Raw genomic sequence first — 25,014 nt, forward strand, 5'->3', positions numbered from 1 at the left:
AAATTGTTCGTCTCTGTTAACCTTGTAAGCTCTATGTAGGAATGCGGCGATCTCGGTCTTGCCGCGAGGTTTAGTCGTAGTGAAATGGTCCAATGCCGATACTCGCGACCCAATTAGATCACCCGGAGCTCATACTCAATTCAATCAGGCCCAGATGAATCTTTCAATCTCACTGTCCTGTGTTTCCGTGTCATCTCCGTCATCAGACTTCTCATTGCCCTCACGACGTCTCCACTTCTTGCCCATGACCTCTTTGAACTCCCCAACATCCAACTGCCCATCCATGACCTTTTTAGTGAACGGGCGAACAACCTTGACACCTTCGAGAGGTCGAAGAGTGGCCTCGACATCTGGGGCAACGAAGAGAACAGCACTGAGTCTTCGAACACCGGGAGTTCTTCTGACTCGATGACGGGTTGCTCGGATATTACCTCCACTGAGAATCACAGCGCACCAACCGGCAAGGACAACCGTTGCATCGCCAGGGACAGGCACCCAAAGACCGGGCTGTTCTGCGTCTTCAATCTCGAGACCTGATGTTCCATCTTGGAAGATGATGGTAAAGGTGCCATAGTCTGTATGGGCGCCGCATCCGTTGTCACTGGTCGGGTCGGCAGTATCCGTGTTGTAGTCACACAGACGGTAGTTGAGGTTGCCAGTCTTGTGGACTTGACCGAGATCAGTATCGATGAGTTCATGCATGATGCTCATGATTTGAACGACGTAGGTGCTGTTGACCTCTTCAAAGAAGTCCAGGACCTTGTTGAATCCATCACCGGCCAGTTTCTCCCGCAAGGCCTCTGGAATGCGGCCATTACGGGCGGGCGACAGATCAATGGTGAACTTCTGGTCAGAAGTGACATTGTTCATCGCAGCTGTCTTGAAGATGCCCCGCTTGGGATACGCAGCATTGAGAGATGATGCATTCTCAGGATTGGCTCGAAGATGATCGAACAGACGCCGAATGGCATCAAAGGGTGCTTTGATATGGGGCTCAAAGGAGAAGATGGCAGAACTGGAGCTAAGCGCCTGCACCGAAGTGTCCAAGAGCGGACTCGCGTTGTTGGCGACGGGAGCGGGAACAGCCGGCTCAACTCCATGGGAGCTCAGAGAAGCAGCAGTGGTAGCCATGATGACAGGATATTTTGATGATAAAGTGATGATATATTGATGGTTTGTTCACGATACGATGAGAGTTGAGGGGATCTAGAGACTGCGTCGTCATCTTCAGAAGTGCGGGGAAGATTGCGGGGTGGAACCTTGAACATGAGGCTTGGGAACTGATTGGCGTTGGTGATAAGGCCTGTGTTACCAGTACTTCTTGGGTCTTGACCTGTTGAGTAAGCATACTGTTTCCGACACCTCTTGCGGGTTTACTGTGATAGACTAACAGACGAGCACTAGCATCCACTGATATCAGCGACACCATAAGTGAAGACACTGACCGGTGGTAGCAGATGCCCAAAGCTGGTCAAAGAAAGAGAGCAAAAAGCAACCCAAACGGAGGAGGCAAAAGAGCCGTCGCTGCGAGCCAGCAGTTGGTCCCATGACCCCTCATCAGGTCTCATTTACGGGTACATTGACTTCTCATACCAGTAGCGCAGGAACGTGGTCTTGGCAATCGATGATCGCTGGGCTGAAAAGGCCCAGAATCAAACTTGGCGATCCAGCCCAAGCCACCAGCTTCATTTCCAGGGCCTCGGGTTCGTCCACGTCGTTGGGAGCCAACTCAAAGCAGGAGAGACTTGTCGGGAATGCCACTAGTTTTCAGCTTAATGGGGGCCTCTTCAGCCCTGCGGATGCTCTCAAATCACTAAGCCTGAGAATCTTCCACGATGATGGCCGTATTCAAACTAGAGATTGTCCCGCAGGGTAAAACAAATCGCCAGGGAGAAACAAGTTTCTAAACGATGCACTACAAGACAAAAAGTATGGGGTAATAGTCCCGGATCTACGGTACTATCGATCTCAACATCTGCTTGTTGATCTCCGTTTTGGAAAGGAGATTAATGCACTACCCCTGTCAGACCGTTTGGTCCAAGGGGATCGAGCCCTTGCGGCTGAATTATAGTTTCATAGTTGGCGCCCTACTTCAGGCACAAGGCAAAGCCACACAGCGGCATATTCCGTTTTGCCCTTCCCCTCAAGAACATCGTCGGGTCCTCGCGATGCCGGATCTTCGTGGCTGCGAGAGTGGTGTATTGAAGGGACGCTGTGGCGTGCTTGGTCGTTGCAATGTTGATGAGCAGGACTGAGGGGTTCATTTGGGTGACATGCTCGCACGGATCAATAATGAAATTTGTTGTCTTCACATTCGAACTTATTCCAAGCATTGGGAATTTCTGTTTCTCCTTTGAAAGGCGGCCGCTTTGATCCCTCGACGCAGTCTCATTGCAGAAGTCGTATCATCCCTGTTCAAGCAGGAGCACTTAGACTCTTAGTTGCAGAAGAACACGCTGATGATGATGATTTGATGGTGTTTTCTTCTTTCAGAAGAGGGTCAATAGCGACGCCTTCTCGTCAACGTTAAATCATGCCCTCCTGCAGTAAGCACCTATCAGCGCCTCACTCCCTACACCATATCAAAGTGGCTTGACCACTATTCGACGCCGTCTTTACGTCTCGCTGTCACCTTAACTATCGCTCTTGCCGTTTCAGGTAGAAGCAAGCGAATACTAGCTTGAATGGCTGCATCTGAGCGCGAGACCTCAGCCCTGATCCCTTTTCTCGGGACCGATGGCTTGATGATCTTGATGTTGGGTGTCGGTGGTATATAAGGTCTAGCGATGCCACAGATCTCAGACACATACTCCAGTTCGCAAACTAAGACAATCGTCTACTACACATCATGAAGTTTAGCCTTACCTTTGCAGGCCTCATTGGCCTTGCCGCTGCCTCGCCCTTCTCAGAGCATGATACCTCTGGTGGTCTCATGCGTTAGTACATCACCTGAACCCTAAAACATTGTTACTAACTCTTGCAGGCCGAACCGGAAAATGCAATTGGAAGGACCAGAACTGCTGCGCTATTCCCGACAAGTACAAGTACTCTTCTCCCTCCGACTCAAAGAACTACTACGGCTACGGTCGCACTATCTACGTCAAGTCCGGCAAGAAGATCCAAGACGCCATCAAGAAGGCCTCTCCCGGGGATCGCATCATCGTCGAGGCTGGCGAATACCCCGAGCAACTCGTCATTGACAAGGATGGCATTCAGCTTGAAGGCCGTGGCAATGTCCGCCTCGTGAAGCCCAATAAGTACAAGCGCAATGCATGCACTGGTCTTACCCAGGATGAGAAGAAGAATGAACTCCAGGCTGGTATTTGCATCACTGGCTACAAGGTCCAGACAACTGAGTACAAGACTGAGCATAAAAGAGTCATCTCTGTCAAGAGACCCGTCAAGGGAGTTTCGGTCACTGGTTTCAGTGTCAGTGGCTTCTCTGGCATCAACATCGCCATCATCGGCGCTAAGAACACCCGCATCACCAAGAACAAACTCACTGATGCTCCTGCTTATGGTGCTCTCACCCTTGGTTCCGTCAACACCGTCTTCCGCGAGAACGTCGTCACCACCACTGCTGGCGGCTTCATCGGTATCTGCCAGGACAACCTGTCTGATGTTCAAACCGTCAAGAACGACATCTCTGCGCATTTAATTGGTGTTTGCGTTCAGACCAATGATGCATTTATTGGGTACAATACCCTCCATGACAACTGCATTGGTATCTTTGTCGATCCTGGCGTGAAGGATGCTAAGATCGTGCACAACTACGTTGGCCCAACTCCTGCTGCGTGCGGCAAGACTTCTTCTGGAATCATTCTCGGCAGCGCTGTCGGAACTCTTGTTCGCGACAATACCATTGAGGGACAGCGAGGTAGTGGCACCGGAGGAGCTGGTGCAGGAGTTGGCATCCTTATCTATGATGATGCTTGTGTTGCGACTCCCGAACAACCTGTTTCGCTTTCTTGCATTACTCTGGGTGGTAAAGCTCCCAAGGCCAACCATAACATTATCATTCGAAACACCCTAAAGAACAACGACAACGATATCCTGAACTTGGGCAAGGGAACTGACAATATCATCAAGTGCAACACTTGCGAGAACCCTGCCAATATCCAGGCCGGACAGTGCAAGAAGCCTTAAGGGTTTTGGTTTGCCTAGTAGTTGGTGATATGAATGTCGTATTGCGATGATTCACGAAGAATGTTTTGCAAGCAAAGCGTGAAGAAGAGGGCAAAAGCCAGTGACTTGGGGCATTGATTGATAGCAATGGCATGTAATTCGCCTGACCATGTATTCTATTCTATTTTCACTGAATATTATTTATGCCTGATTGACATATCTGACTGTCTGCTACCAGAATGTGCCTCCTGTTCCAACTACGTATGGGTCAAGTGACACTTTAGAATTTTCTTAGAAAGATCTTGCTCTTGATCTTGTTATCTCGAACTCGCGAGAGGATTCCGACGCGCGTCAACTATTGCATCATTATGTCAAAATCGAGAAGGTCGCAATCGGTCAACTTATGATTCGTCTAGTGCTCGGCATTTTGTGGTACCATGATGGGGCTCTTGTCGTATGCCGAGACTTCAGCCCTTGTCCACTTCAACACCAAGAATGATTTTCGCATAAGCTTCCGAAATATAGATTGAACTCGATCATATCGCTGCTTGATACGCAGTAAATCGCCGATTTGCTAAAAATGTTCTTGTCATTCAGTCGATCCCGACTTGGCAGAAAATACGACGAAGACTGCTTGAGCGATTGCTGAATAAAATCTTGTTTTTGGGACAGCTTCGTAGTTGGACTAATGAGATCTGACAGGTGGTCAGCCACAGCATCAGCCACCATCCCCTAGCATTCTCGACTGTTTTGAGCTTCAAGGTTATTTACAGCTCTAAAGTTTAACGGAATTATGGATAATTTAACGTCTTAGAGTTATTCCTTTAGTGCAGCATGGCCTCTCAACCAACAAAAAAGGTGCCCGCCTTGCAATCTGACATCAGTGTCATGACCTGCTCATCAATGAAACTCTGTAATCTTTGCCCAGACAGAGCATTACGGACTTGCGCTCCGGTACAACGATGAGCTAAACACTGAATCATCAGCACAAATTAGCAGGTTTCAAGAGCCTTGGCCAAGCATCGATCGATGCTCATTCCCGTGTTATTAGCCAAAACAACACAGATCGTCAGAATCAAGCCACACTTGTCCCAAGCCAAGACACATCCCTTGTCCAACTGCAAAGGCCATGATTGGCTGTCCGGCACGAAACTGCCGCCTGCAAGCCCGCTCGGCATCAGTCTGCCGTCCAAGGCTCACTTTTTCCTGGAAAAAAAGGATTTTGAGCAATGACGTCGACTGTGGCTTTACGTAGCGAAATGAATTTGCATGCTGTGACTGTGTGACAGTGCCTACAGGGCAGCGCTGTTGCTGTGTTATTGGCGCTGGCGTGAAACGCTTGAATGACGTTAGTGACGTCAACAGCATCAATCGCGATGTCGCGTGTCATCGTTCTTTCCACAGATTTATAGAAGGGCAGGCAGCCTCAATTGTTTGTGAACGGCAGGACAAGAGCCAGCAAAGTTCTTTCAGTACCTATTAATTTCGGGTGCAGAGCCACTCAGTCAGTGGTCGGCTTCCCCTTCAACATCATTATCTAGCATCACCAAATTGCCAACATGCCTTTCTTCCGTCGAGAAAAGTCCCCTCACCGGGCTTCGCCTGGTACAAAGACCCGTCATCACCAAAAGGCGGTTCACGACCCTCTCCCCATGTCGCGACGCCCTACCTTCGGACAGTGGCTCAAGGGAACATGGCTTGACATCGTCACCATGGCCTGTATGGGCGCTATCGGTCTTGGTGTAAGTTTCTATCGTCTCAAACTCAATTGCCCGTCTAACAAATCTTTAGGTCTACTTCGCAAAGCCCGCCCCCGCTCGGTCGTTCCCCGTTACCTTTTCCGATGGCGAGATTGTCTGGCCTGAGTACGGATATCCCCTCCGAGGCGAGATCATTCCCATCTGGGCTGCTGCCCTGTTGGCTGCTCTTGTTCCCATCTTTGTCTTCCTGGTGATGCAGATCCGCATCCGCTCATTCTGGGATGTCAACAACGCTGTTATCGGCCTTCTCTACTCCCTCATCACCGCCGCTGTCTTCCAGGTCTTTGTCAAGTGGCTCATCGGTGGATTCCGACCTCATTTCCTTGAGGTCTGCAAGCCTGACATGGCTCGCGCTCGCACCATGGGAGGATACAACAACAAGGGATATCTTCAGCTCTATTACACTCCCGATATTTGCACTGGCGACAAGAGCGAGATCAACGATGCTCTTGAGTCTATGCCCAGTGGACACACCACTGCCGCCTTTGCTGGCTTCGTCTACCTCTACCTGTACCTCAACGCCAAGCTCAAGGTTTTCTCCAATTACCATCCCTCCATGTGGAAGCTCATTGTCACCTACGCTCCTCTTCTCGGTGCCGTTCTCATTGGTGGAGCTCTCACTATCGACAAGTATCACCACTTCCACGATGTCCTTGCCGGTGCCATCATCGGAACCGTCTTCGCCTTCTCCGCTTACCGAATGACCTACGCCGCTGTCTGGGACTGGCGCTTCAACCACATTCCCCTCAACCGTGGCGCTCCTTTCAACTACTCCATGGGTGGTGCAGAGCTTGCTGACGCCGTCTTCACTCGCAAGGTTGGCTGGGGATCTCATGGTGGTAGCTCTCTCGGACATGGACATGGCCACGGCCTGAAGAGTGATGGATCTGAGCACATGCATGGTAATGGTTATCATAACGGTTCTATTCCCCGACGACCTGTCGGTACTGGTGCTCGAGGCGAGGAGATGGTTTAACGGAGCAATAAGTGGCAAGATTTCACTTCTGGGGATGATTTGAGGGAGAAGGTTGGACAGCGAGTCATAAACTCGTGTATTTTTAATTGTTCGATTACGACTGTATGAACCTGATACCTTCACGGCCGAATGAAACCAATAAAATCCAAAGGTCTAATATTTGAATTATGGGAACTGTGATACTCTTTTTGACTGGAGTGCTGTTCTTGATAGTAAATGTTACTGCTCATAACATCCAGCTTCGTGACATCTGACCTCCGCACAAGTCATCTTTCCTGAACTCTACGGTTTAGCTGTCACCCTTTGCACATCGAGCTGAAAGATACACTGAATAGTAGTGGCAATTAAGCGCCCGGTTTTGATCTCTTGAGTCACCTTTGATGTTGCCGGTTGACTGTTCATCATTCCACTGAAGTGCACTTTTTGGATGAATTTCGTATCATGGATCCACCAGGCTCCATTCTTTACTGCTATATGACTTACGAGTAACGCTCTCAACGCCCTGACCTTCATAATGTTCTTTAACGGCTGCTATGCTTAGCGCGAGCCTCTTCTTCCTCTTGGTCCATCTGCTGTTCCCACTCGCTCTTGGTGGTATTGTGTTCCATCTTCTTTCCAGGTAGACTGTCGGTCTTGCCCTTCTTCTTTTCAAGCTGCTCTGCATCTTCTCGTGCGAGGTCAGCGTCGATTTCGGCACCGCGAGAGGGCTTGTTGCCGTGCATGGTGGCCTAGGCGAGCAGTCAGATGTTTGTGTGACCACCTGAATAGCAGGTATTCTGATAATACTTACAGCGAAACCTGGTTCATGCTTCATGCGGTCTGCAACTATCCTGTTGGTCTATGAGACTTAGCCACCAGTCTTATCTTGAAATTAAGAACTTACATCGGACTCTTTGAGCTCATTCACGATTCCCTTTTTATGTACTAGAACTATTTAGATAAGGAAATGATCAAAGGATCTGAAGAACTTACGGTATCCCTCGGTATTGACGTTGGGGTGCGTGCGACCCTCCTCACGAACTTCCTCCTTGCTATAGTGGCGCTGGTCTCCGCCCTCATACGAAGAAGGGTAACCGACGTTTGATTGAGACATATTGATATTGATAGACTGTTTGAGTTGATATCTGTTGAGTAGTTGACTGGCGAGGAGCACTGTTTGGCTTTCAGAGCTTAGACTATTTGTAGTGCTTGCTAGCTCGATGGCCCATCATCTGACCGTCATTCAAGCAGCGAACACGGTCATTTTAATGTTTACGCAAGACGTCACTAAAGGATGACATGATGCGCAACTGCAGTCATTTAGGAAATGATAAGCATGTCTTGAGGGCATACGCCCAATGAGACATCATTTTGATGTTGATTCCACCATCAGCAGAACAATCTTGATGTTGGTCGAACGATGAAAGACTGACGACCACGGCCTTTACACTCAGCCCAGGCCCTTGGGGAACAAGAAAATATCAGACCTTGATATTAGTTGTTAAAATACATTCAGCAAAAGGTATACTAAATTAAGGTAAGGACATCCTAAATCTATCACAAATTAATAAAGTATTCTTATCCTTTAGGATCGAGGCACTGAGTTTCCTTCCTACCCTAGCCAGCAGAAAGTACGATAAGATAAGATAAGACCTTCGAGATAAGATGGCGAATCGGTGTCGGGCACCTATTCCTCACGTGATTGGTGAATTTTCTCCAGTCGCGTATCAATTTCTACAAATCACGCGTAAAGTGGCTGAGATTCTGGCGACACTAATTTGGTTGTCCTTTTGTTGATATCACAGGCTGCTGAGAGACTGTTCTCCTCGTCATGTCTTCTGATGAGGCGTCCCAAAATGCCTTGCCGAAAGAGCTCATGGAGCTCCAATTAGGTCAAATTGACCTCCTTATGGCGATGTATGCGTCGGATGAGGCGATTGCTATGGACTCTGCGGCCTCTGGCTTGGTTGAGACATTAAGGGCATGGTGTGAATGTGACAGGGAAGCCGCACCAAAGTTCTCAGAGACAGTCATAAATCTCCAGCTCAGGGTCGATGTTGAAGATGACGATTCTACAGCAAGAACTCTACAGCTCACACTGACTGTGCCTTTGAAGTGTCAAATACAAGAAGAACTAACAGAGCCGCCGCCGATAAAGGCCAGGACACAGCAACCGGATTGGATGAGCAAAGGAGATGTTGCCAAGTTGAACACTGAGATTCCTGAAGAAGATATTCTCTCAGTCATTGAGCATATAAAGGACGCCGCATCTCAACACCTCTTGAGTTTGAAGCAAGCAGAAATTGCAAATGCCCCAACAACAGACACATCCTTAGTCCGAGTTTGGTTCTACTTCCCCTCCATCAGCACAAGGGCAAAGCGAGATGACTTCATCAACTATGCACCGACCTATGGACTTACTGGCTTTCTTCTCGCTGGGAAGCCAGGTATCTTGTGTCTAGAAGGGGGATCGGTCGCTATTGACGACTTCATGAAGTTCATCAAGACAGAAAGCTGGGGCGATATTCCTGCGCACCACAAAAAGGTATGTTAATCATGCGGATGGTCACGAGGGAGTCTGACAGTGAGAGTAGGTCAGCGAGAGATACCGAGAAGAAGCGGCGAATCTCAAGCGTGCATTCTCGGATATACAAGAGATCACGGATATGATAGAGAAGAGAGGTGCGAGAGGAAACCGTGGTGATATGAAGGCACTAGAAGCGTGGTTGGTGGAGTGCGGGCTTGGTGATGCATTCGGCAAGATTTTAATGTGAATGTCAGCTCTTGAGAGGACAGCTATGAGATGAAAGAAGCGTGAATAAACCAGGGCAGACTCTAGCTATGGGTGGAAGTTGAGAGACTGAACACAGGGGTTATCCTTTGCACTTCATTCTTTATCTTAGGAATCGTGAAATCATTGCAGACGGTCTAATCTTGCGACCTCGGCAAAGAAGAAGACCCGAGAGTTATTGACTACCCCAACTTGGTGAGCTATCCAGATCTGTAGACCTGGACGCTGACCCGAGAACTAGACAACGGTTATGACTGAATCGTAATGGAAACGGTGGGCCAGGTCTCAGCTGCTTGCGATAAGGTTCGAAAGGATGGTATTTATATTATACATAGATCTCGTAGCTGAGATTTTGTATTCATCGGGAGATAGAGCTAGTTCTATTCTAAATGTGATAGATGCGAAGAACGCCGGCTCTGACATAAGAAAATGCGCAATAAAAACATGAAAACCCCGACGTAACCATTTTGCCAGTGTTCAAACACTTTCGGCATAGCCAACCTCCTTAGCTGGCTTCTGCTTCTTGGTGAATAGCTTCTGTCCAACCTTGTCCGTCATCTCATCCGCCTTGTCACCCAAGAAAGTCTTGATGCAACCATAAACGCCGGAAGTAAGCCACAAGATGGAGTTGACGAGGTCGATCCAAACGGCTGTCTTCATGGCACCAGTGCTAGCGCCCTTGTACTTGTCGTCGCTGTCTCGGTGGAGGAAGATGCCAGCGAAGATTCCGAAGACGACGAGCCAGGTGATGAAGAGAATGAGGTCCCAAGCAAATGCGCGGTAGGTCTTGACGAGCTTGAGCTTGCTGCCGATGAGGGGAAGAGCGCCGAGGGGAGTAAGGACGACGAAGAGAATGGCGGTGGTGGCTGAGAGGCCAGCGACAACGAGAGCGAAGTACCATTCTGGGGAGAAGCCGTAGTCGGTGTCTTGAGCCTTGTCGACGCGATGACCGTAGAAACCGCAGGCAATGATAGCGAAGAGGAACTGAAGACCTCGACAGACCATGCGAGGAACTGTCTCAAAGGTCTTGAGCCAAGTCTTGCCCATGGTCTTTCCGGTCTCGGCGCCCTCATTGAAGGCGTGACGACCAGCCTGTCGACCAATTTCCTTCTTGTCCGCAGCGCGGAATTCGGAGGTCGCCCCAGCGAAGGATCTAGCAGTGTTACCGAGCTCAATGGCGGTCTGGCCAGCCTTGATAGCATTGTCGAATTTGCCCATGATGAAGTTGTATTATTGGTATTAATGTAGTTGAAGATGATTTGCGTGTTTCGCGTGTTGACGATAGATGACCAAAGAATGGAATTGAACTGCACAGCAGTGTAGAAAAAGAGAGAAATAAATAGACACAGAGTCGTAAAGCGATAGTGATTTGGATGACAAAACCAACAGAGGTAGACGTCTCATCACATCTTTATACAGCATCAATGATCAACATCCTCAATAGACGCTGATGCACTTTCTCATGTTGGACAATCAAGAGCCAATCGACAATGAAACGAGGCCGTTGACAAAAAGGCCCAGCGCTATTCATGGAGCCCCAATCGTTTGTTGGTAGCCGCTAAGACCAGGCGCTTAGCGAAACTGGGCCTTTGTTAGGCGCTGCCTGAGAGCCAATGGAGGGGCGAGCGCTGGGGAATAAAGAAACGAGAATAGAACAATTGGAAAAAGGCAGAGTAAAACAAAGCCAAGGGCTACGCGTTTAGGAAATGCTAAAAATAAATTGGGTCGATTGATGAGGAATAATTGTTTTGTTCGTTAAAGGATCCTGTTCACAGTGGAGGGCTTTTCGCTTTTGACAGTGGATACACCCGCTATTGGCTCTACCGAACCCTGAAACTGCTTTCATTCAGCGTTTGTACATCAATGACATGACCTCGGTATGCGGAGCGGGACTACCCGAAATTCTTCAAGCCAGAATCGCAGGGAATGTCTCTCGTTTCTTAGAGTGTTTCTTTATTGACTCTTGCCGAGTTTGTGATTGAGGATTCCCTTAAAACTCTGCCAAACTTGCAATCAGCCCGTGCAGGAGCCAGCACTGTACGGAGTTTGACGATTACACAGGCTGCGAGGGCAACCAGAGAAAAGACCATGCAAATTTTACCAGGTCATTCTGGCCTGTAATAATTTATCCGGATTTCCAAATTCTGTTACCGATGATTAATAATACCTCAAGAGCTTTTAGTTCAATGTCACAAACTCCAGGCCTCGGTTCTGCAGGTCTCAGGAATTTAGGGCTGACAGGATTCATGCTCAAGCCTGATCGCTGAACGTGTTGGTTCGCGGTGCTTTTACTCATTCAGGCAACGTCTCCCCAAAATTACCAATCAGAAGATAGTGTATCTCCTCCGAAAACGCGGGGATGGCTGGGTATTGCAATCCGATGACAAACGTCGTACAACCAACCAACAGTACAAATCGCATACAAAAGGACACAATTTCTTTCTTATCCAACTTTCAGCAAACACCTGACTCCTCATATCTTTTCAAACACACAAACAATATCAATAATGGCAACTCCAACTGTCGTTATCGTCCCTGGGTCTTTTGCACCATCAAAACACTATCGTGTCTTTACAGAGAGTCTCGAGCGACATGGTATCAACTCGCGCGTGATTGATACCCCATCGGTTGGCAAGCGGGGTAATCTCCCGCCTGCGACAATGAGCGACGATGCTGAAGAGATCACCAACGTGGTTTCCAAGCTTCTCGATGAGGGGAAGGATGTAGTCCTTATGACCCATTCCTATGGGGGTATCCCTGGAACCCAGAGTCTCAGCAAACTCTCGCGAAAGGCTCGTGAGGCTGAAGGAAAGCAAGGAGGAGTCGACAAGATTATCTACCTTGCATCAGTCGTGCTGCAACCGGGTGTCTCCAACTTGGATGCATTCGGATCGGCCCTGCCTGACTTCCTCGATCTCAAGGTACACTCCAACCATTTCATTTCCAGAACTCTGCGCTGATATTGCATCTAGGATGACTACATGACTCTTGATCCCAACGGCCACGCGACTCATACCTTCTCTGACTTGCCTTTTGATGAGGCTTTAGAACTGGCAAAGCAGATGCCGGAGCACTCAACACCAAGCTTTCGGGAACCACTGACGTATCCTGGGTATAACGACGTCGAAGTGCACTATATCGTATGCGAACAGGACCAGATCATTCCGCCTCAATTCCAGCGGGCAATGATTGAAGGTGTTAAGGCCTCTAGCGGAAATGAAGTTGCAGTGCACAGTTTCGATAGCGGACATGTGCCCACCGTTAGCCAGCCTGACAATGTTTCGAAGGTTGTCAAGGAGATAATTGCAGTTTGATTGACAGGGGGTGTTTTATGTCGGGAAAGATGATAGTGAATTTATTTGAAGACCTCCGCTGCCCTTACACTGTCGATTCCGGGCTCCTTGCTCAGAAGATCTTTGCAAGAATCTGCACTCCCGTCGAGATTGCTCCGGCTCTGCCGCATGATATCCTCAGATTGGAAGGCTATTGTGCGGAGCAGACCGATCTGAGGGGAGAGGCTTACTGATTTCGTATAGGTAAGGCTGTTAGCGGAGTTGGCTATGTTGAGGATCATCAAAACCCTATGGAATTTACGCAGAAGGAGGAGAATGGGATTGGCAAGTTTGGGCCGGCTAGCGATAAGGTGATGGGCTATGTAGAAAGCTGTTCGAGATATGCAAGTCGGGAGCTTTCTGCCTCACGCTTTTTGAGAGTTTCATGCTTCGTGAAATGTAAGCGCAAGGGTAGTAGGACTGATCTCACATCTCTTCGCAAGGAAATCAGCATCAAGCGAGCCTTCACGAGGCCGGATCGTGTCGATAGTAAGGTAGTATATGCAAGAGCGTCAGCCCTAACCAGACTTGGCGAGGTGGGGTAAAGCCAGAAAACTGTCAGCATTGGATAGCCATGATGTTTACCTTCGAACTGTTCTCACTGTAATGCGATTATTCAAGGAATCCTCGAGATGTATTCGAATATTAACTACGGCCAACTTGAGGATCCTGACCATTGTATCAGACTCATCAAACTAGAACCTTCTCCACCAGCATCTACTTCAGAGCCCGACAGACCAGATCTCCTCGTGTGCAACATTGAGGAATATATTCGCGGCGACTCTCAGCCATATACAGCCTTATCATATGTTTGGGAATCTCCAGACAGCCCCAAAAGGCTGATGAGCATTGATGGGACGCCAATAGATGTCAGCTCAACTGTCGAGAATGCCCTTCGGCGTCTACGGTTTCGCAAAAAGCCTCGATGGCTCTGGGTCGATCAACTATGCATCAACCAAACCGACGAGGTCGAGAAGGGCCACCAAGTCCACCAAATGCACCATATCTATAGGGAAGCAGATCAGGTAATCGCATGGCTGGGAAATGGGGACGAGGGTAGCGACTTCATATGCCGCCTGATGCGTGACACAGGGAGAGCCCTGCGCTCCAACGACCTTGAGGCTTTGCGAAAGCTCTACTCTGGGGAAAAGGAGGAAGGATCTATTGATATAGAAGCTGCCAAAATGGCCTTCAACGGATTCTGTGAGCGACGCTATTGGCAACGTCTTTGGGTCATGCAGGAGTTTGCTGTTGGCCGGCGTGTTGCTATTGCCTGCGGTGGCTGGATTGTGAAGTACGATCTCATAGTACAGACTCTGGATGCCCCGAGTCTTGTTCGGCGCCGCTCGAAAAAGAAGCCCATCGATGGATTTGAGATGCTGATTCGGAACCTGAAATATGTCTACTCCACTCCACTCAACAGCTATGTTCATAGCTTGTTCACAAGACGATGGCACTATGTCTACACTCCCGATGGAGAAAGTCCATGGGGCCAACCGCTTCTACAGGTCGTCGCTGTGTCGCTCACTCTGGAAACCGACTACAACGTTGTCCATGCAACCGACCCGCGAGATCGCATCTTTGCATTACTGAACCTGGCTGGAGACAGGGACCACTTTGAATTGTTCCCAGACTACTCTATGACAGTCGAAGAGGTATACAGAGAAGCAGCCTGTAAGGTCCTAGAACAAGGCACTATTGATCTTCTAATGTACTGTCAAAGGCCTAGGAAGCTTTCAATGCTGCCAAGTTGGGTACCTGACTGGAGTATGGATGTTCTGCATCCAAATGCACAAGCACCGTGGGATACTCCCTTCAAAGTATCAGGCACATATACCGCGATACCGAAATTTCCCTGCTTCGATACAGCCACATTTGAAGGTATTTATGTGGACAAAGTTCAAGAAACAGGGACAACTTGGGACCCAAACTGGTTGAAACCCATCAATCGGACGGCAGTCAAGCAATGGCTCAGAAGCATCAGGGGATTTTGCGATAACTCCGCTAGGATTAGGGTCGGAGAAGAGCGTTTGGATGCTGCACGCATCGGGATACTTGATGGCACCACCTGGTTCTCTACAGTACCTTATGAAGGCTGGGGCTCCCAGTGTGCAGAGGATGTCGAGAATCTTCAGCGTCTTGAAGCAGATAAAGGAGGAGATGATTCGTCTGCAGAAGGCTCTTTCTATGCTTCTGCTCTTATGCGTATGCACACGAGACGTGCCTTTACGACATCCACAGGATTCGTTGGAGTTGGCCCCCTTGACATGCAGCCAGGAGATGAAGTCTGTATCCTCTTGGGAGGGAAAGTACCCTACCTATTGCGGGCTCAGGATGATGAATCATATACGCTTGTCGGAGAGGCGTACGTGCACGGAATCATGCACGGAGAACTCTTTAAAGGCGGTCCTAGAAACCTTCGAAATTTTGATGTGAAATAGAGGTAATGAACATGACTCAGTATCAACTCAGTTTGATCCCTTACAGAGATCGATGCTTGCTTTATTTGAAGCCGATATGTGGGCTTGGAAGCTTAGGAACATGAGGTGTAGTTGTTTGCCGTAGCGCAATATATAAGTGTTGTAGTCTTTAGCTGTGTCGGGGTTAGATTCAAGGTCAGCGGGTGGAGATTTTTTGTTGATATTGCCATAGCATCCCGTTTTCATACGCAACCTCTTGATCCAAGTGCAATGATGCATGAATTGAAACAGATATGTTCCAAAGACAGCCTCGTCTAATTGGGTTTCATATTGTCAACTATAACTAGCTCTGGCCCAACCAACGACTTTATAGACAAACGAGTGTGTTTCAACCGGACTGAGATGCATGGTACGCTGCTGAGCTGTGGTGACGTCTACTCTGGAGTGGGCGTAGGATTAACCACCGTTAGACGCGGGCCCGGAACACATTTCCCATTGACACAGCGTCCATTTCGTCTGATTATGGGACAAATGTCACCAAGTTGGTAGTGAAAGCGGCGAGCTACTTGTATCAGAAGAATTCTTATAGGTACAGAGAAGATGGCCATTGGGCCATCGACAGGGAGACTCACCGCCTCCAGGACGAGGGAGAGGATCACCTCTGCAGGACAGCTGAGAAATTCGACATTTGAGCAGTCAAATACATGAACGACCGAGGATATTAGGACTTACGGTAAGCGGTGCACCGCACTGGCATACATCTGGGTCGCCCTTCTTGCAGGCTTGCCCAATGTTGGCACACGCAAAGGTCTCGGCCGAGAGTGCGGCAACAGCGAGAATGATGGAGAACTTCATTGTAAATGAAAATTTGGAATGGATTTATGGGGCTGAGTTGAGATTTGCTAGATTTGTTAAGTTGTTGAGTTTCTGTCTTTCTATGTTGAGTGATGATTTGTCAACTGATAGAGGAGCGGATTTGCACTTCTTATAGAAAGCAATAGGGCAAAGGTAAGTGGGAAAGTGAAGAGGGACTATTGCGAGTTTGTTTCATATTGATAGAAGAGGTTCTACAGATAAAGCGGTGATGGGACCTCGAGTAAAACAGTCTTGGCATGATTCTTCTTTTGTGTCATGGTGTCGTTCAGGCAGACTGAGGTCGCGAGCAGTCACAAACAGGGAGCTCTTCTGATTGTCTTTGTCGTTCGGGATGCTGATATTTTGCTCTATCTTTCTATTCTATGGAGCCCCTAGAACTTTATCGTCGGTCCACATAATTCAAAACTTAGGATATCACTGCATAGTCTCTATGAAACTTGCTAAGGCAAAGTATGGGAGACCATTTTCTCCGCTGCCTGGATCGCTAGCTACCAGAAACTTGTCTCAAGCCATACTACTGGAAACCCTGCATCAATAATGGATGGAGTGGGGTCTGCTACAGTGACACAAAGACATGATTCATACTGTAATCAAACGACTGATAGTGCGTAGCGGCCTGCGGTGTGTGTTCACAGCATAGTAGGCGACGCCATGATGGAGTCGGTGTGCTTTCCAAGAACAATGAGAGCAAGGGTACAGAATACAGATATCTGTTGCCAGCTTGTACGCTGATATCCCAATGCATGATTTAGCCAGAAGCAAGATTATAGACAGATGGAGCGGTCCCGACCGTTCTCTGTGATACCCCCAGCATATGGACTCAGCTGGAACGTCTTATCGCTGTCTCAGACCCTTGACTTCACCTACGGAGGTATCCGAGTATCTTTAGAATTAAGCGGAGTATCAATACATCGTGGCCAGGTGAGAAAGATTTGATAAGTGAGAATGGTTCATTATTCTAGCATCAGAGATGTTAAAAATACTAAGAGTATTCTATGAGTACTACATAATCATAACTTGCTTACTTCCAGTCCTTACAAGTCCAGCTGTCCTGCTACGGGAGTCGTCCAAAGAAGCATGAAAACAAAGCGCAATGCAAAAAATACTCTTGAGCTCTTTAGAGAGTGTACCTAAAGTCAGGACGCACATCACCGCTGATCCACTTCTGCTCATCTGTCATGGCAGCATACTTGGCATCCAGTGATCCTCTCGCACGACGACGGTTCTCCAATCGAAGCGCAAAATGCATAAAGATGGAACCTCCTAGAAGGAAGAGGATCTGGTAGGCTAGAACCGTGCCGTGGCCAGCGTAGTAGCGAGGTCTTTGTGTCTCTCGGTAGATGTTGGACGAGACGACACCATTGAGGTTACCCCAGCCGACAACCATACCGAGAACAATGGCACGCTTCAATGAACCCTCGATATTGTTGTTGACCCATGAGACAGTGTTTGGGACGGTGGGATAGATACCTGTTCTAGATTAGTAATAGCCTTAAGAGGCCAGTGTTGTACACTTACCCATTGCGCCAAGGAACACAGCGCCGTATTGGACATGCGGGTCAGGCGAAGCGATCAGCATTGTGAATCCAATGATACCGACACAGACAGTAGCAATATTGCAATAGCCACGCCATTTGGTCCGGTCTGCTAGGAATCCAACGAAGACAGTAGCGGCTGCAGCGCAAGCATATGGAGGAACCGATAGGAGTTGCGCCTTGGTGCCTACATGTCCCATGCTTCGGAGGATGGTAGGCAGGAAGAGAGAGAAGGCGTACAGGGGCATCAGTGATCCCATGTAGATCACCATGTAGCCGTACGTCTTCCAATCCTTCATGGCAGCCCAGATGTGACGCTTATCAAAGTCTTCAGCAGTCCTTCCCTGACGGTCTAGGATGAGACGGCGCTGAACACGAACGCGATCCTCGGGAGAGAGGAATCGAGCGGTGTCGGGCCAGTCAAAAACCATCCACCAACAAAAGGCACCGACAGCGACAGTCGCGAGACCTTCGAGGATGAAGATCCATGCCCAACCGGGTCTGCCGCCAATACCGTGCATCTTGGCGATAGCCGCCGCAAGCAGACCACCGAAAGAACCAGCCAGGGCAGCAGCAGAGAAGAAAATGGCGGCGCGAGCGCCAATCTCAGATGACTTATACCAGCAGCCTAGATAGTAATTGACGCCGGGGTACAGCCCAGCTTCTGCGACACCGAGGAAGAAACGAGCTGCCAGGAGACCTGGGTAGTTGTGACAGACACCCATGAGAGTCATGACGGCACCCCACGCGATGATGATGCCCGTGAAGAAGATGCGGGGGGTCAAGCGCTTGAGAAGGCCGTTGGTAATTGGCTCAAAGAGGGCATAACTGACGAAGAAGATGGTGAGGGCGACGTTGTAATCTCCCGGAATCATATCCAAGTCGTCTTCCATGCCTGCGAGACGCGCATTGCCGATGTTGGTTCGATCCAGGAACGAGAGGAGGTAGAGCAGCGAGAGCCAGGGGATGAGCCAGAGGTCGACCTTCCAGACCAGCTTCCTATCCTGAGCCATTGTCAGCACCAGTCATTCTAGATTGGACACAGAGAACATGTTGAGCGACTTACAATCTCGCGTCGTTCCTCTTCACTCTTACCCTCGTCAGGATCGGGCAGAGCAGCTAAGAGTGCACTGCGCTCAGCATCAACAGCAGCCCCGGTCCCGGCATTGGACAACGTTGTCGTCGCGACATTCTCAATATCAACAGCTGCAGGCTTCTCTTGCTCACTCGGCGGTGTCGCTGTAGTATCAGTAGTAGTCATTGTGCTGGAACAGTAGCTTATAACACAAGTCTAGGATACCGAAACAGTCTCTACGCTCCGCGGAGATGACAGCTTGCTACTGTCTTTACCAACAGAACAAGCGAAGAAAACAAATATGAAGGGGGAAGAGGTAAGGGCTTTTGTTACCACGTAAACAACTCTTCCCTGCAACCCGCCTCGTACGTCAACGCCCGCAAGCCGCCCCCCAAACCCCAAAGCTAGCCCATGCGATGCGGGGGAGGAAATGAACCAAAGCTCACGATCTGCGATGACTCTAAGCGTTTACGGGAAGGTCGACGCATGGACGTGGAGAAGAAGAGACCAAGCTTTATTGCCCAGTCTTGGCTTTAATTGGACGACAAGGGTGAAATGCCGATCTGTAAGTTGGGTTATTGTGTCTCGCAAACAGGGAAAAACACCCCGAGTCAGCATTTCTATGGGAGCTAGGGAGGTTGGGGAGTATTTGCCCCGAGTGCAACCCATTTTGTAGGTCGAGGATCAGCCTGAATGGCTGTTGTGTTCCGAATCTGACATGAAAAGAGCCGATCCTCACTTGCAGCGTTTGATGGCGTCCAGTATTTTGATCCCATCCCAAAGCCTCGGCTTCCCTGTGCGACGTTGCTGCAGCCACCGACTTCCACGAGGTTTGTTGATCACGAAAATGGAATCATCATAGCGAGTCAAAACACTCTCCAGTACCGAAGCTTCGGAGCTCTGCTGAGTGACGAACCCTGACCCCTCCGCCCCTCCAGCGCCTCCCCCTCCCGCCTCGAAGCATCGTGAATGGACTTGTCATCGGAGGTGGCAGCGCAACGCCGACTAGTGCTGATCTCGTAGTCCCGGGAGTCACTACTTAAAACAGAAGCGTAATTGAGCAGGTGATTAGTGATTATCTCATTCCCCCATTTTCTTGGCTGACACAATGCAACACTAACACTCCAGGTTTTTTTGGGGGAATGTAAGTTAGAGACTGGACTGTTCCTCGTTGGTTCTGGCGTTTTCTGAGTTCTGATGGATTCTGTACCCGGGAGCGGGGTAAGCTTGATGGCTAAGCTTAAAAGGACCAGCGTCCACTACGTAGCAGTCTCGCTGAGTTTGGGCTGACAAAACATGCAGCGTCATCCACGTGGCAAAACGTTTGAGCAGGTGGTTGCGTCGTGATAGGTATTTCTTATAGCTTGGCATCATCACTGTGCCTACTACTCTTATCAATACGCAGCGTGGATTTTCATCAGTATTATCCCAATTAGTATCGAGTGCGTGATTATTACAATAGCGGCCCCAAGGTGATGGATGATCAGAACTACTCAACAGGCACTAATTTAGGTTTGTGTTCACTGTAATCTTCCCCGCTCTCAACTAAACTCGTTAATTGGTGGCCATATCACAACCCCGAGTGAGCACTGCATACCGCCTCCATCTGCCGCACCTCCAAGGTTACATGGTCAATCGTCGTTGCATTCCCTCACATGGAATCAAAGCATGGCCACTGAGATTAATTACTACTCGGAATTACGGCAAAAAGGAATGCAACACTCAAAACACCCATTGGTTCATTTTATTGCTGATTGGGAAACCGCTGTTTTACTGTGCCACCGGACATCTTACGCTGCGAGACCCGATGCTGTGTAAGGATTTATCAGTTCTGATACGCCAAGATGCGCCAAGAAGATGTCAATCGTATCTCTTCCGCAACATCCGATGCGTGGCTCAGATCTTGGATGTCTGTGCACTACCGTCGTTGCATTCCTTGTGTCCGGCGGTGGATTGGATATCTTGAATCGAATACACGGTAACACCCTCTCTGATTCAGAGAATGCACATCATCTATTGGCAAACATCAAGACATTGTCACAAGGCACAGACATTACAGACAGGCGAGTCTCGATCGACCTAGACGCGTAATGCAACCTGAAGTGTAGTATCGTGTAGTTGAACAAGATTCACCACGTGGATTCTAGAATTCTCGGCGCCAAGGTAGCCCAACGGTAATGCCAAGCGCCAAGCTGCGTCAATTATACATCTGTCGGCAGTTGTAGACGTTTTGTCGGCGGCTTGCTGAGACCCGAGAAGATATTGGAAATGAGAAGAATGTATTATGGAACATAATTAACAGGTCAGACTGCTGGCTGAAGGCTACAAAAGACCCAGCTGGCTGATACCTGAAGAGACTCGGTTGAGTAGTCAGCCATCAAGCTCGCATTAGAATGCTACCGTATTCGAATCATAGAACCCTGCGGTTTTACGTGGATTCTTTTGTCTATGTGGATGCTGAACTAGTATCTCGCGGATTCGTAGGCCATGAGGCTGGAGACTCGACAGCCTCTCGATCTTGGCGCCTATGAACCGCTGTAGGTGGAGGCGCGCCTCAAAAAGAGATATAATCACTAACAACTCTAAGTAATCTCTGTTAGTACTGCATAGATGCACTGATACGCTTTGATGAACCCCGCGAAACCTTATATCGGCCTTGATGATTCATGAGACCTGCATAGACTTTTTGGAAAAATAGATTTCAGCAATGATCAAGCATCATACAACGGTAGAGCTGACATGAATCTTATTTAAGGGAGTATTTGGATCTTCACGTTCCTTTCTTTTAAATAATTTCCTATCCTCTTGTGACTGTGCCCAGGTAACTCCGTCAACCAACCCCAAACCGGCACCAGCCAAAACACCTGAGAATGCTATGCAAATACTGGTACTATAATTATCATAACCATGGAATCATAACGTTCATAAACGACTGACATGAAGTGAATTCATTCCCCTTCCAACTCTATCCAAACTCGCTTTATGTCTTCAAGATGTTCGCGGCAACAACAATACCACGGGCAGTCTTTTTGACCCATTCTTGAGCCACAGAGAAGTCACTGTCCTCAGCATACTGGATGCCCTCGGTGATACCAGGAAAGGTGACAGCAGCATAGCCGGTGTCAAGACCAGGGGCGTTGACGACATGCTTGTAGAAGTCACGGTCAGGCAGGCCACCTTGAGAAATGAAACCTCGCTGGAAGTCCCGGTACTTATGGTTGACGACTTTCTTGAGGACATCATCGTCGCGCTCACGGGAAAGGTTCTCAAGAGCCTTCACTTCATCGGCACTCTTCTTGAAGTGCTCAATGGCTTCGTCCAGCTCGCTTAGATCAAGATCGGCATCCTTGCTCTCGGCATACTCTGAGAGATCCTCGAAGTATGCACGAAGCTCCTTGGCATAGTTCTGGGTGTCAAATGGAAGGATGTCATCAGTGGCCAGGTGGTAAGCCAGCAGGGAAAGATATTGACCCTGAGCGGTATGGACATGGAATCCGGGGTCTCCAAAGGTCGACATCCAATGATAGGTGTCGTAGTTGGAGTGATAGTGCCAGATAGGGTCACCGGCACCTCCACTGCTTCCAGTATCAAGAGAGCTGATACCACGGTGGAAGAAAGCAGTGTAATCAGAGCCAGAGCCGAGGATCTCTATGTCACCCTCGCTGGCAGCATGCCAAGCATCATAGAGCGATTGATTGAAGCCACCAAAGTTGGGATCAACGACCTTCTTGAGAACCTCGGTAGCAAAGGTGTGAAGCTCAGGTGAAGCACCAAGGTTAGGTCGAGGACCGCTGACGGCGACATCAATGTTCAGATATGTGACAGCGGTGTCAGTGAGCCAGTTGACGTGCTCCTCAACCCACTCAGTAGAGCCAATGATGCCCCATTCTTCAGCATCCCAAGATGCGAGAACAATGTTTCGCTTAGGCTTCCAGCCTGAATCAGTGAGCTTCTTGAATGCGCGAGCAAGCTCAATGAGGATCGAGGAACCAGAGTTGGGATCTCCGTTACCGCCCTATACAGTCAGTGATTAATTTTGTGAGTATCGGATTGCGGTGTTACTTACGACCATCCATGTATCTCTATGGTTTCCAATAATGATAGTTTCGTCAGCATTGGTTCCGTTGATGACGCCAATGACATTGTGTACAGGCTCAATAGAATCACGAGAGACAGTGCTGAGAGCGAGCTTCACGCCAGGGGCAGGACCAGAGCTGTAGTCAGCGTCGAGGCCGCCGGTCCAAGCAGTGCGATTAACCTTCTCAGCAGTAACGCCATGGCCATTGAGAGCCTGCAGCAGAGGCTGAGCGGCCGAGTAAGAAATCGGCAGAGCTGGGATCTTGGCAATGACCTCAGAGATATCAGCTCGAGGGGAGTCCTTCTTCGAGGGGTAGCCAGGAGTTGTGGGATCGCCAGTACGGGTGGACAAGAATAGTGTTGAGCCCTTTTGGACAGAGCTGGGGTTTCTGGCAGGGCCATCTGACATTTACTTAGCATGCGCTTTCCAGTGTTGTCATATGAGAAGTCTTACCAGGATAAGCCTCGTAACCGTTGGCTACCGTAATGTTTCCATCATCGCCAGGGTCAGTAAAAATAATGGCACCAATGGCGCCGTGGTCTTGAGCATTCTTGACTTTGAGGCCACGGAACAGACCACCATATTTGATAAGAGCAATCTTGCCCTTGAAATCAACCCCAAGCTCGACTAGTCGATCGAAATCGTCAATTGAGCCTCGGCTAGCGTTCAAAAGTCAGTGATCAGTATCAAAATACATTTGGAGCTTTACTCACCCCGCGTAGACATATTCGGCAGAAGCATTTCCAGTCGGCGAGTAGGCCAACCAGGTCTGCTGTGAAAGGACATCCCAGCCTGTAACATCATCTTCCTCCAGCACCTCCTCCTTGGTGTTCACCTCGGTGGTTGTACCGTTGGGGCCGGTGAAGTAGAGAGATGAACTGACTGGATATCGGAGGAACACATGGTACTCGGCCAGATGCGCATCAAATCCGCTCTCGGACCAACGATCAGCGGTCCACTGGGCAGCTTCTTTTCCATAGCCGGCCAACTTATTCTGGTGGCCGTAGTAGTCAGACCACTTGTCAATGGATGAATTGTCAAAAGAATTGACAAGGAGAGTTTCTTGCTCCGTCAAGACTGGAGGCCAATCGGCATTGCGCTTGGTCAGTGGCTGGCGATGTGTATGTCGCTTGCCCAAAACGAGATCGCGCTGACAAGCAGTTGCGCCAGCTACGAAAGCTGCGATTGTCGAGAGCTGTCGGAAATGCATATTGAAGGTTCGATGCCAATTGAACTTCACAACATTTGGCCTGGGAGGGGAAGTAGTCGTGGAGCAATGGGAAGCTTCGGATATAAATGCAACTCTCGCAAGCATGACCAACCCCATGCTGCAGTGTCATGTTACCTTAGAATGGAACCATTGCATAAACAACACTTAGGTCCTTGGTATTCCCAACAAACAGGATCCCATCTCGGGCCAAGCTCGCCTTTGATTTGCCAAAGCTCTTATCATGATGGATGAACTTCCCTTCCCAGTCAGTAAGCTTACGATCCTGAGCTCGGGATAGCTCTCGCGAATGTCGTCATGCCTTGCCGTTGTAACCCTCTTGGGAAGCTCCCCAGGTTTGGCCAATGGCTGAACTGGCTTGGCTACTTGGCTTTGCTGCGGGGAGGGATCGGCGTGTTTATTCACCTGCCTGATGGGGTTTGATGGGTAGAGATTCTTGCGTAACGACTCTCTTGGACGTGGGATAATAAGCTTGACTTTTGAGTAATCAAGCTTAACGTTTCTCCGCTCCTACAGGGAATGGGCTGCCCGAGTCATTGACGGGCTGATGTCGGCAACATGATTGTCTTTTTCATCAGTTATTGCGTGCTCAGGCAGTACATGTCCCTGAGAAACCAGGTCAGAAGATGGAATACGCGACACGTTTTTGTGCAGCGTTGGAAATGTGTGACCATTAGAAGCCTGGATGATTGTCACGTCACAGCTCACGATGGAGGTTGGGCATGTAATCCTCTAATGCCGGCAGCTTGTGGACCAATTGAGGACACTAGGGAACTAGCTTGCGATTGAGTTCATCTGAATCAGTTGACAGCAGAGGTGGCGTAGCGGAGACCCCATTC

General features: G+C 49.1%; 11 protein-coding genes across 11 annotated transcripts; 5 read left to right on the forward strand and 6 right to left on the reverse strand.

Moving 5' to 3' along the window:
* Positions 1-144: 144 nt before the first annotated feature.
* FMAN_14834 (uncharacterized protein) lies at positions 145-1,131 on the reverse strand (the record flags this gene model as incomplete). Its single annotated transcript, XM_041822862.1, has 1 exon — positions 145-1,131. One exon carries the CDS (start codon positions 1,129-1,131, stop codon positions 145-147), a length of 987 nt encoding a protein of 328 aa, XP_041688500.1.
* Positions 1,132-2,848: 1,717 nt separating this feature from the next.
* On the forward strand, positions 2,849-4,146 carry FMAN_14833 (uncharacterized protein; the record flags this gene model as incomplete). Its single annotated transcript, XM_041822863.1, has 2 exons — positions 2,849-2,936; positions 2,984-4,146. The coding sequence occupies 2 exons, from the start codon at positions 2,849-2,851 to the stop codon at positions 4,144-4,146; spliced, it is 1,251 nt and encodes a 416-aa protein (XP_041688501.1).
* A 1,538-nt stretch (positions 4,147-5,684) lies between these two features.
* On the forward strand, positions 5,685-6,861 carry FMAN_14832 (uncharacterized protein; the record flags this gene model as incomplete). The annotated part of the gene is made up of 2 exons (XM_041822864.1): positions 5,685-5,867; positions 5,917-6,861. The coding sequence occupies 2 exons, from the start codon at positions 5,685-5,687 to the stop codon at positions 6,859-6,861; spliced, it is 1,128 nt and encodes a 375-aa protein (XP_041688502.1).
* A 521-nt stretch (positions 6,862-7,382) lies between these two features.
* On the reverse strand, positions 7,383-7,954 carry FMAN_14831 (uncharacterized protein; the record flags this gene model as incomplete). The annotated part of the gene is made up of 4 exons (XM_041822865.1): positions 7,383-7,589; positions 7,652-7,699; positions 7,745-7,785; positions 7,834-7,954. 4 exons carry the CDS (start codon positions 7,952-7,954, stop codon positions 7,383-7,385), a joined length of 417 nt encoding a protein of 138 aa, XP_041688503.1.
* A 717-nt stretch (positions 7,955-8,671) lies between these two features.
* FMAN_14830 (related to protein C21orf6 (GL011)) lies at positions 8,672-9,614 on the forward strand (the record flags this gene model as incomplete). Its single annotated transcript, XM_041822866.1, has 2 exons — positions 8,672-9,385; positions 9,435-9,614. The coding sequence occupies 2 exons, from the start codon at positions 8,672-8,674 to the stop codon at positions 9,612-9,614; spliced, it is 894 nt and encodes a 297-aa protein (XP_041688504.1).
* Positions 9,615-10,108: 494 nt separating this feature from the next.
* On the reverse strand, positions 10,109-10,849 carry FMAN_14829 (uncharacterized protein; the record flags this gene model as incomplete). Its single annotated transcript, XM_041822868.1, has 1 exon — positions 10,109-10,849. One exon carries the CDS (start codon positions 10,847-10,849, stop codon positions 10,109-10,111), a length of 741 nt encoding a protein of 246 aa, XP_041688505.1.
* A 1,442-nt stretch (positions 10,850-12,291) lies between these two features.
* On the forward strand, positions 12,292-12,945 carry FMAN_14828 (uncharacterized protein; the record flags this gene model as incomplete). Its single annotated transcript, XM_041822869.1, has 2 exons — positions 12,292-12,552; positions 12,604-12,945. The coding sequence occupies 2 exons, from the start codon at positions 12,292-12,294 to the stop codon at positions 12,943-12,945; spliced, it is 603 nt and encodes a 200-aa protein (XP_041688506.1).
* Positions 12,946-13,595: 650 nt separating this feature from the next.
* Positions 13,596-15,404, forward strand: FMAN_14827 (uncharacterized protein; the record flags this gene model as incomplete). Its single annotated transcript, XM_041822870.1, has 1 exon — positions 13,596-15,404. The coding sequence occupies one exon, from the start codon at positions 13,596-13,598 to the stop codon at positions 15,402-15,404; it is 1,809 nt and encodes a 602-aa protein (XP_041688507.1).
* Positions 15,405-15,817: 413 nt separating this feature from the next.
* On the reverse strand, positions 15,818-16,238 carry FMAN_14826 (uncharacterized protein; the record flags this gene model as incomplete). The annotated part of the gene is made up of 3 exons (XM_041822871.1): positions 15,818-15,945; positions 16,016-16,055; positions 16,116-16,238. The coding sequence occupies 3 exons, from the start codon at positions 16,236-16,238 to the stop codon at positions 15,818-15,820; spliced, it is 291 nt and encodes a 96-aa protein (XP_041688508.1).
* Positions 16,239-17,376: 1,138 nt separating this feature from the next.
* Positions 17,377-19,055, reverse strand: FMAN_14825 (uncharacterized protein; the record flags this gene model as incomplete). The annotated part of the gene is made up of 3 exons (XM_041822872.1): positions 17,377-17,729; positions 17,778-18,798; positions 18,861-19,055. 3 exons carry the CDS (start codon positions 19,053-19,055, stop codon positions 17,377-17,379), a joined length of 1,569 nt encoding a protein of 522 aa, XP_041688509.1.
* Positions 19,056-21,849: 2,794 nt separating this feature from the next.
* FMAN_14824 (uncharacterized protein) lies at positions 21,850-24,157 on the reverse strand (the record flags this gene model as incomplete). Its single annotated transcript, XM_041822873.1, has 4 exons — positions 21,850-22,884; positions 22,936-23,348; positions 23,401-23,606; positions 23,661-24,157. 4 exons carry the CDS (start codon positions 24,155-24,157, stop codon positions 21,850-21,852), a joined length of 2,151 nt encoding a protein of 716 aa, XP_041688510.1.
* Positions 24,158-25,014: the final 857 nt, after the last annotated feature.

The sequence above is a fragment of the Fusarium mangiferae genome (assembly GCF_900044065.1).
Source record: "Fusarium mangiferae strain MRC7560 genome assembly, contig: FMAN_scaffold014, whole genome shotgun sequence".
In the NCBI taxonomy this organism is placed as follows: domain Eukaryota; kingdom Fungi; phylum Ascomycota; class Sordariomycetes; order Hypocreales; family Nectriaceae; genus Fusarium; species Fusarium mangiferae.